This window comes from Malania oleifera, chromosome 13 (genome assembly GCF_029873635.1).
Source record: "Malania oleifera isolate guangnan ecotype guangnan chromosome 13, ASM2987363v1, whole genome shotgun sequence".
In the NCBI taxonomy this organism is placed as follows: domain Eukaryota; kingdom Viridiplantae; phylum Streptophyta; class Magnoliopsida; order Santalales; family Ximeniaceae; genus Malania; species Malania oleifera.
This window is the reverse complement of record NC_080429.1, coordinates 24,079,422-24,090,737: the sequence shown is the minus strand read 5'-3', so window position 1 is coordinate 24,090,737 and position 11,316 is coordinate 24,079,422. Positions and strand designations below refer to the sequence as shown.

The 11,316-nt window shown below is 39.4% G+C and overlaps 2 protein-coding genes across 2 annotated transcripts; both read left to right on the top strand.

Annotated features, from left to right (window-relative positions):
* The first annotated feature begins 2,619 nt into the window (after positions 1-2,619).
* On the top strand, positions 2,620-3,857 carry LOC131146366 (NEDD8-specific protease 1-like). Its single transcript, XM_058095942.1, has 2 exons — positions 2,620-2,694; positions 2,795-3,857. The coding sequence occupies exons 1-2, from the start codon at positions 2,676-2,678 to the stop codon at positions 3,067-3,069; spliced, it is 294 nt and encodes a 97-aa protein (XP_057951925.1). The 5' UTR covers positions 2,620-2,675; the 3' UTR covers positions 3,070-3,857.
* Positions 3,138-3,857, top strand: LOC131146365 (NEDD8-specific protease 1-like). Its single transcript, XM_058095941.1, has one exon. The coding sequence runs from the start codon at positions 3,138-3,140 to the stop codon at positions 3,549-3,551; it is 414 nt and encodes a 137-aa protein (XP_057951924.1). The 3' UTR covers positions 3,552-3,857.
* Positions 3,858-11,316: the final 7,459 nt, after the last annotated feature.

Sequence of the window (11,316 nt, the reverse complement as noted above, 5' to 3'; positions counted from 1 at the left end):
TATCTACCACCATCGTGGCTAGATATGTCTGCTCTCCCTTCCTCAGACCTTTCTTGAGTTGCATGACTGAAAGGAACTTCCCATCGTCTCCTTTCGTTGCAATAGCTTGCACCATGCACGGGTGATCTCCCATCAGGCATAGGGAACCAGCCGAAGGCATCATCACTGCCTTCGTTCCCCTTAGGAACTCCATTCCCAGAATGACTGGAAAGTCATCCAATGGCACTGCTGTAAAATTCACATGACCTTCCCACTGCCCAAGCTTCACAGTAACTTGCTTGGCTACTCCCAGAGTAGGCTGGGCTACAGAATTAACTGCTTTCATGCGTCCTGTATCCTTCTCTAAGGATAAGTTGAGTCTCCAAGCTTCTGGTTGTGAAACAAAGTTATGGGTAGCCCCGGTATCCACCATAGCGCGGGTGCTCTTCCCATTGATTCTCAAGTCCACAAACATTAGCCCTCTAGCTCGTGTAACCTTTGGTACTTTTGCCTGCTTTTCCAATGCGCTCACCTGCCGCATTGCACCCATCCTCGGGGTCTCATCTTCTTCCCCATCATCTTCCCCTGCCTATTCGGCAATGGAAGCCTGTAAAGCATTAAGTGATGCCTTGTGAGGGCACTCAAAGACTCTATGAGGACCTCGACACAAGAAACACTCAAGTTTACCCTTTCCCTTGGGTGTGTTGAACCCTCGAGACGACGAAGCTTCCTTTGAGGTTGATGCTTTATAGTCGGCTCCCCCATTCTTGGGTTTGCCTTTCTTGAAAGACTTTCCATTGTTTCCCTCTCCGCCAGATCCTTTGGACGAAGTGGTTTTCTCCCCAGCATAGTCAGTCAAGCGTTCTGCAGCAGCTTGTGCGGTAGGCAAGTCTTGAACTCTTTGTCTATGAAGTTCAGTCCTTGCCCACGGTTTCATCCCCTCAAGAAAATAGAACAACTTGTCCTTCTCCGACATATCTCGAATATCCAACATTAAAGCAGAGAATTGTTTCACATATTCGCTGATCGACCCCGTATGCTTGACATCTCTCAGTTTTCTCCTTGCATTATACTCAACATTTTCAGGAAAAAATTGGGCCTTGAGCTCTCTCTTCAAGTCTGCCCAACTATCGATTACACAATTTCCATTCTCAATGTCATAGTACTTAGCACGCCACCACAGTTTGGCGTCACCCACCAAGTACATGGTTGCAGTATCCACTTTCACCTGTTCCGAGGGCATCCTCACAGCGCGGAAATACTGTTCCATATCAAACAAGAAGTTCTCTAACTCCTTAGCATCACGGGCACCCCCATACGTCCTGGGTTCTGGCACCTTGGTCTTGCTGACTCCCGGAGTGTTGGAGTTCCCCATAGCAAGAACTATCAGATTCACCTTTGCATCCAGATCAGCCATCCGGGCCTGCAAAGTTTCCACAGTGTGGTGAAAGTCCTCTGACATTTCACTTGTCAAACTTGCTTGATGTTGCTATGATCCCATCACCTCATCAACAAGTCCCCTCAGTTGGGCCATCTCGTTGGCCATATTGTTGGTTATCTCTTCAACCTGTGCTTCCAGTGCACCAAGTCTCTCAGCAGTGTTTGGTGCCATGGTCAACTACCAAAGCTTCCCAAATCCAATAACGAAGGCAATCGAATTCACGTAGCAACTCAACCTTGGGCTTTCACCAAGTGTCACCGACTTGGCTCTGATACCAAATGTCACGGTTCGCCTTTTTCACACCGTTGTGAAGGGCCGTGCGGCGCTAGCTAAAGCACTCTTGCTTAACTAGCCAACCTTTTGCTTACCAACATTCATCCACGGAACACTTTCATTAACATTCAATCAGATAGCAGCGGAAATAATAATCAATTCATGAAAGCCATGGCAACCAAGCAGTAAATATTGAAGCAAACGTAATTCATTAACAAATCCTCCGTTGACATGTTGTACTTAGCGAGGGAGGCAAGTAGGCTAAGCACGTTGACAATTGCTAGTGAGTTTTACAATGATTGATGAACACTCACCCTCCCCTAAAGAGCTTTCTGGGCCATTCTCACTCTGGCACTAGGAAACATCAAAGTGACCGAGGAGTCATACTGCCTTATTTGGCTTACAATGAAATAAATACTGAAAAATAATCCTACACTAGTATTTACATGATGGAAACCCATCCCAAACACACGAGATAAGCGGTCACAAGCAAGCATAATGCCCTGAACAAGCTTAGCTCGTGACACATGGCTTAGTAGGTACAGTAGTGTAGAGTCGCACCACACATCACGCAGCTATAGTTAGTAAGGGCCTGTCGCGGAGACCCGTGTCATCACGGGCCTATGACATAGTATTAACTCTATTTTTAGTAAGGTCGGTGATGTGGCAGCTCATAGTATTAACTCTATTTTTAGTAAGGTCAGTGATGTGGCAGCACGCAATTGAAGTCTAGGGCGCAGAGAACGCGGTGAAGGCCGAGGAGGGGTTTTATCCCGCGCCCGCGTTAGCGGCAAGAAACCGGTGACAGACTCTTCTTCTTCTTCTTCCTATTACTGTTCCTATTCCTATACCTGTTCTTCTTCCTCCTTTTTCTTACTTTCTTGTTCATGTTAGTGCAAATTAAAAATTGTATTGACTGCAAATTCATTCTAATGTTAAAACCTTATGCTTAGGAATCAGGCGCAGGGGTGCCTGTTATGCAATGTGTTATTGTCTTGCTGGTAAATTGCTCAATTAACCGTGCACCCTGCACCCCAAATATCGAAAGAGGATGAATGAATTCATGTTGAATGATTTTTGTGTTGTTTGTTTGCAATATAGAGTTATCTGGAATGGGCGACGAGGTGGTGCTTTCTTACAAGGACGTTGTACTGAAGAAATCAGATTTGGAGTTGTTGGAAGGACCCTATTATCTTAATGATCAGATTATTGGGCTTTATTTCAGTTATTTGTCTTCTTTGCTGGATTCCCAAGACATATTGCTTGTACCACCTTCAGTGTCCTTTTGGCTTGCCAATTGCTCGGATCCTGAGTCTGTCAAAGATTTTGCAGAACCTCTCAAATTTTCGTGCAAGAACTTGGTAGTTTTGCTGTGAATGACAATGATGACCTTGACGGAGCTGAAAGCGGATCGCACTGGAGCCTGCTTGTTTTTTATAGAAGGATGAATGCCTTTTTCCATCATGACAGCATGGAGGGAGTTAATGGTTCGCATGCCTTGAAATTGTTTGATTCTGTTAAGGGATTTATGGGCACTGATTCGTTAGAACCATCTCCATCAAAGTTGTCCTCAAAAGGCAGAAGTAAGAGGAAGAAGATTTCGGGTTCAGAGACCGAAGTTCTGGCAGCCCCTCTATCCTTCATGGAAGGCTCTACACCACAACAAACCAATGGATATGACTGTGGTCTTTATGTTATGGCTATTGCGAGGATAATCTGTCAGAGGCATGCAAAAACTTCCAAGGGCAGCATTGAGAGCTGGTTTTCTGCTATAGAAAAGCATGTCACTCCATCTGTGGAAATGACTATGCGAAGTGAGGTGATGGGTCTTATACAGGATCTTAGGAACAAGGACTGAAATGTTGTTGCTTATCCCCTTTCAGGTTGTATGTCAACAATTTTTGTGCATTAGTTTAGATATATGTCAATTTAGGTGGTATGTTAGGCATCTCTTTTGCATTCTGCCAGCAATTTTTTCAGAGCTGTTTCATGGACTAATCTCAACTAGGGTACTGGGGAGCTGTTCTTCTCTAGTTTCTTTCTCCCTACCTAGTTGTCCACTTGTTTGTATCTTTAGTGGCACATCCCTTATCTTCATTTATTGTATCTATTCTCTATCTCGTTATATAATTTTTCATTTATCCGAAAAATTTGGATTTGGTCTCTATTGATGGTATGCCATGATGACATTGTGCCATATGTTACTTATGCTTTGATTTATCTTTGAATTAAAATAATTTTGGGTTCTCTTTGCTTGCATTTAACAACCTCAAAATGGGCACTGCACCCATAATGGTCGGAAAGTGAATTAGCCTTATCTGGTAAACCTCTTGATTCGTTTTGACAGGTTTGTGCAAGAAACTAATGAAACAACCCTCTGCTCACAATTCCCCCTCCCCCGCCCCCCCACAAAAACCACCCAAACTCAGTTGGTTTTCAGCTTGAATTCAGTTGATGAATGTTTGAAATATGTTTAACATAATATGTTTAGTTCAGTTGGTGGATTGCAAGGTTATAATCAACTATACACAAATCTATCAAAAGTATTTGAAGAAACCTGCAGAAGTAGTTTATCAACTTTTCCTTTGAAAACTTGTCCAAGCCTGCTATCATTTTTCACATACCCACTGGAATTAGATTTGCCTTTCATATATCATATACGACTTTACAATATGGGAAAGTTTGATTTGGTCATATGCAGAGAAAAGCCATTTTAGTGGCTGCTTAAACATGTCTGAAGTGAACCAGTTAAGTGGGTGCATCTATTTGGAGGCTATTAAATGCAAATATTTGAGAAGTCACCTCATTTTTCTAAGAATATATTTTTCTAATTTTCCGCCAAAAAATATTAGAAAGACACCAAATGCATACATTTTGTCCAACATTGGAGATGCAAAATCAATTGAAAACAGGCTTGAATGACCTAATCCTTAGGTATGCAAATGATGGCTTTTTAGCAATACTTAAAAATAAATATTTATAGTTATTTTGACTCAAGTAGTTTTGATTGACGTTAGTATTTAAATTGTTTCAAGTATTGATATCAAGTGTTTATCCATTTTATTACTTAATCAGGACAATAAGCAGAAGTCTAAAATCTTGACTCCAATTTATAGAAAAAAGTGCTTGGATATAATCACTTTTTTGAATCTGAAACTCTTCTGCTTCTTTTTTTTCCTGGAGCCTCGACCTCATAAGTCTCAAGCTTCCTCCCTTTCTACTTTAGATCAATTCTTGAGAGGCTTCTAAAAGAAATTTTGAGTTCAATTCATACATTGATTTTATTTTCTAGGCTGTACTCGAATTAATTTTGAAAGCATCCATGATACTCCCACAGTGGCTCCACCTGCAATATCCTTTCCTCTCTGCTTCTAACCAATTCTTGAACTTGAGCTCTGATGAGCTTGAGAACTAAATTCGGAGTTCAATTCTATTATTGATTATAGATCGCTTTTCTCAATGGTCTGATTGATTTTTGAGGCTGTGATGGGATTCTATTCACCTTTTGTTTAATTCATTGTGAGATCTGATTTCAGCTACAATTTGGTGAAGTTTGATTCATATCTTCGCCTTCATATCTTATTTAGCTTCAAAGTTCTAACAATCGGATTTGACTCCTTTATTAATGTGAAACTATCACTTTTGGATATAGTTGATGTTTTCCTGAAAATTCTACTTCTATCATATCTAAAATTTTGCTTCGAATAAACAAAATTTGCATCACTGTGGTTTTCTTCTTTGAAATAACTTGTTCTTTGCATGTTATCTTCAATTTTTCTCTGAAATTTAATATACTAGCAGATTCATCTTATTGTTGTAGTGATTTTGGTCAAAACATGGACGGCTATGAATCTTTTTCCTGAATGTTTGTGTCAAGATTCTATTGTCTGACTAACCAAGAAATATGAGTACACAACTACAACCCAAAATAAATGATTAAACAAACACTAACAATAATTAATGCTAAACTCTCCATAATTAGCAGTGCATGTTAGAACCTGGGGAGCCCTCATAGGCGGGCTTGATATACATGGGTGAGCAACTTCACTCAAAAGGTTAAGTCATCATGTCTTGAGTCTAACCATATATATAAGCACCCATTATCCACTCAATTTTTTCAATGTCAAACCCACAAGTGAAATTCTCAACAACATGGGTTTGATGTATATGAGTGAACACTAACTTGACCTAAAAGCTTAAGTCTTTATGTCTTGGGCCTAATCATGAATATAAGCACCCATCATCTACTCAATTTATCCAATGTAGGACAAACCCACAAGTGGGACTCTCAACAACCTCCCACTCACTTGTGAGTTCCAAACACTCCAATGGAAACCATTTTTGATCGCTTTATGTCATACAACCAACTAGAAGTCATTACTCAATCATGTGAAAGGGTCATGAAACTATGGGAGTCCACTCATATATGGGATTAGCATCCATAAGGTGCACCACTCCTCTTCCACGGAGTATGAAAAACCAAGGTGTAGTCCCAAGAGGGAGGGTGAATTGGGTTAATTTTTTTTTAAGATTCTTAACCTCTTGTTGATTTAACAATTACACAATCAGTCCTTAGTTCTTTATTCAATCCACAACTACAACACAACTCAAGTAAATCAAAACTTAAACATTCAGCCAAACAATCAACCAAAGAGTTCAGCCCACAAAATTCAATATTCAACACTTTATCGATTCTCAGCTTTTGTAGCCCTGTGTATATGAAATTTATTTAAGCCCTGTGTTTAATGCAAGCCCTGTGGATAATTGATTTCTCAATATAAAGCACAACACTCTTTCCAAGAATTTAGACTTTAAACAAACTCTTAGTTAATAAGTATTGGGTGTTGAATCAACCAACGTACTCCCTTACAGTTTCCGCAACTTATTGATCAACCAATGTACTCCCTTTCGGTTTTCGCAATTCCAAAAACAAATTAAGGTTAAGTTTATTTAATATCTAATCCATGTAGTGTATATGATTTAGGAATTTAAAACATCCAAGCAGTTTATATATGTTGAAAGTAAAGAGAGTAAAGGAAAGAGAGAGACACCGGGTTTTTACGAGGTTCGGCTTATCCCCAGCCTATGTCCTTGCTTTTGACAAACCACCAAAGAATCACTAATCCAGTTCCTTTTCGAACGGAACAACACCGTTACACAGTCCTTTAGTAGGCTAGAGCCCGCCTCTCCAAGTGATACCCCTCACTCGATCACTCCTTCAATTAGGCTAGAGCTGCACTACCCCACGCTTGGTCAACGATCCGAACACCTTGAATCGTCCAAGAACTACAAAAAATATGAAGTAAACACTGCGTGTAAGAACATTCTCAAAACAGAGCAGATTAGTACAAATTCAACACTATGTACTTCAAGAATTTAAATATCAAAATGAAATAGAATTGAAACTCAAGTATAGAGATTACCAAGGGTTCTTTAGTGATTAAGAAAACTCAGTATTGGAACCGTAGGCTTGTAATTCAATAGAAATTTAGAAAATATCTCCCAGATAGAGTATGAGCAATAGAGAACTTTGAAAGAGATTGAGAGTTTGAATACAAGTATGTTGTGTATTTGTCTTCGTTATTAATTTCTTGGGATTAAGGAATTATTTATAGACTTTTTAAGGTTAGTTTCCTTGTTTCCCAAGTTACTTGGAGTGTCCACCAAGTTTTTATAACGTTCACATTTGAAAAACTAATTTTTAAAATTTTTCCGTTAAAGTTTAAAATTCAAATTTCTGTGGAGTCAGCTAGCTGGACAGGCAACTGGATAATTTATTTCTCAGAGTCAGTCAGCTGGACATGCAGTTGAGGCCTTTCTATCTGCCAGAAATAAGTTCCATTAATTTGTCAGTCGGCTGGCCTTGTCATATGAAATGGTTTGTTACTTTTATTGATGATCATACTCGTATTTGTTGGGTTTACTTGTTGAAAGATAAAACTAAAGTCCATTCTGTTTTCGTTAGTTTCCACTCCATGATTCAAACACAATTCCAAACTCACATCCAAATTTTACGTACTGATAATGGTACGAAATATTTTAATGATATCTTGGGACATTATCTTCAAGAAAATAGAATTGTCATCAAAGTTCTTGTGTGGATACCCCTCAACAAAATGGGTTACTGAACATAAAAACAGACATATACTTGAAGTAACTTGGGCTTTAATGTTCACTACAAATATGAAAAACTATTTTTGGGGAGATGCCATTTTAACAACTACACATCTCATTAATCAAATGTTGAGTCGAGTTCTTTATTTTTACACTCTTCTCCAGAAATTTCAGGAATATTTTCCCAACTCTCGACTCCACTCCAATCTCTCTCTGAAAATATTTGGATGTTCTGCATTTGTTCATGTTCATGCTCACAATCGGGATAAATTGGAATCTCGTGCCATTAAATGTGTCTTTGTTGGTTACTCTCCTACTTAAAAAGGCTACAAATGTTATGACCCTATCTCAAAAAGAATGTTTGTTAGCCTTGATATCACGTTCTTTGAAACCACTCCTTATTTCCTAAAGCCCTCTCTTCAAGGGTAGAAGTGGAGTGAAGATTGGTTCTTTTGATTTCTCTATTACTGAGTTTGTGCCATCTACTAAGTCTCTCATTGCATCATTCTCTAACACATCTACTTAGTCTCCCATTGCATCATTTCCTGATCTTTCATATGCAAATGATCACTTAAACTCAGGGGGAGATGCAGAAAAACAAAATAATAAGGAAATACTTGTTTACTCAAGAAAGCCAAAAAAAAAAAAAGAACAAGGAGAATCTCATACCTGAGGCACCAAAAGAGTTGGAACCGATGATAGCTCCAAGCAACCATGAGTCCACGCCCAATCCTGGTCAAGTAATAATTGGCCATAAGCTTCCTTTGGATAAATCTGCACTTGATGACATCAATTTACTCATTGTAGTAAGAAAAAAAATGAGGTCATGTACTCTATATCCTTTGTTAAAATACATGTCTTATAAAACTCTGTCCTTGACAGGATAAAAATTTCAAAGAACATTCAGGAAGCCTTGGAAATTCCTGAATGGAGGGAAGCCGTCATAGAAGAAATGTGGGCCTTGGAAAAAAAAAAGGAACTTGGGGCGTTATTAATTTTCCAAGAGGAAAGAAGCCAATAGGCTACAAATGGGTCGTCACAGTGAAATATAGAGCTGATGGGACGGTTGAACGATATAAAGCCAGACTCATTGCAAAAGAGTTTACACAGACCTATGACATTGACTATACGGAGACATTTGCACCAGTGACAAAATTGAACACAGTTCGGGTCCTCCTGTCCTTGGTAGCTAACTTAGATTGGTCACTACAATAACTCAACATTAACAATGCATTTCTAAATGGCGAGTTAGAAGAAGAAGCCTACGTGACTATACCACGAGGTTTTAGTAAGAAAGGTGAAGAAAATAGAGTATGTAAACTCAAGAAGTCCTTGTATGGACTCAAGCAATCTCCCAGAGCATGGTTTGACATATTTGCGAAAGTGATTTAGAATCAGAATATCGAGAGGGGCAATGAGATCACACTATGTTCTTCCAATAGTATGAAAGTGGTAAGAAAACAATTCTGATAGTGTATGTTGATGATATAATCCTAACTGGAGATGATAAAGTGGAGATGTAAAGATTAAAGAAAGTCCTAACTGCTGAGTTTGACGTTAAAGATTGGGACAAATGCGATAATTTTTGGGAATAGAAGTTGTTAGATAAAAAAAAGGGTATCAATGTCTCTCAGCGAAAGTATATCCTTGATCTTCTAATCAAAACTGGCATGCTTGGTTGCAAACTTAGTGAAACTCCGTTTGAAGCCGTAAAAAGGGTTGAAAACTACGGAATACCAGTTGAAAAGGAGAGGCATCAGAGATTGGTTGGTAAACTAATTTACCTATCGCATACCAGACCTGACATTGCATTTGCGGTAACTGTGGTAAGCTAACACATGCACTCACTAAAAAAGACTCACCTAAATGCTGTCTATAAGATCCTCAGGTACTTCAAGAGTACTCCGAGCAAAGGACTCTTCTTCAAGAAATATGAAAGCAAGGAAGTAGAAATCTTCACAGATGCAGATTGGGCAGGATCAATGGAATATAGAAGATCTACCACTGGATATTGCACCTTTGTATGAGAAAATTTGGTAACTTGGAGGAGCAAAAAACAGAATGTAGTGGCTCGAAGCAGTGTTGAAGCTGAATTCAGGGAAGTTGCATAAGGGATATGTGAAGGACTGTGGTTACGGAAACTCTTGAAAGAATTACAAATTTCGGTGAAATTCCCTATCAAACTTTATTGTGACAACAAAGCAGTCATCAGTATTTCTCTCAATCCAGTTAAACATGACAGGACTAAGCATGTGGAAGTGGATCGAAATTTTATCAAAGAGAAAGTTGAAGAAGGAACCATCTATATGACTTATGTACCTACTGAGGAACAAACTGCAGACATTTTTACTAAAAGGTTAACCCGACAGAACTTTGATGATTTCATTGGCAAGTTGGATATGATCAATATCTATGATCCAACTTGAGGGGGAGTGTAGAAATCCCGAGTATCCTCATGTATATTGAGTAAATTAGGAAAGTAGGTAAATATAGAAGATTGTATATTATTGAGAGTGATTCTGTTAGGAGATTGTTTCTATATTTAGAACCTTTGATTGTATTATATATATATATAGTAAATTAGGTTGTACAAAATAATTCAAGAAATACAAAAATTCCATTATGTTTTCATATAAGATGATATATGGATTATATCATGTGTGGTCCAACCTAATTTGAACCTCATTTATTAAAATGGCGGGCTTAGTGTCACGCCTCGAACCCCGAAATGGGACCCAAAGGTGAAAATGTAATCTAACTTGTCCCTGTATCCAATAAAACATCAAAAGATACAATACAAAGGATGAAGTTCTGACCCCGTGGGGTTCCCAGGCACCCTAAACACATCCAAACACAATCATATCTACAGCGGAAAAAGGTCATTCTATATAATCATATACAATACCATACCAAAGTCTATACAAGAGCAGAACACGGCTCTATCAAAAACGTACAAACGGGTGCCCAAATACATCTCAAAATGGCAACCCGCCAAAAATTCAGTCCTAGCACTTACCCAAGTGCTAACCGCAGTACACCGGCCACTACGCTCCCTACACCAAGACACTAGTTCCGGTTAGTTGAAGGACCTGTAAAAATGTACGTACAACAGGGGTGAGACACCTCTCAGTAAGGAAGAACACAGGTTATATCGGTGTGTGGCATTTGAGTGTTATCATGATGCAACATACACGCAATTGAATGCAATCCAACACTAGTTTATACAGTGCATACACACACACACACACACACACACACATATGATCAGTAATCCCGGTGTCGTCACACCCTTCGGCCTGAAGCCTGTCCGTGACAATCCGGTGTTGGCTCGTAGCCAACCTGCGAAGCACGACGCCACCGACACATGGCTAGTCCCCGACTCCCATGGCATCGTACCGGCGCTAACTGGTGGATCCACACCCTTCGGCCTAATCTGTCGGAATAGGTTCACGCGCTCGGATATAGAGCTGGACACTCTTTCCTACGTGGTAGGCGATAAACACACGCCC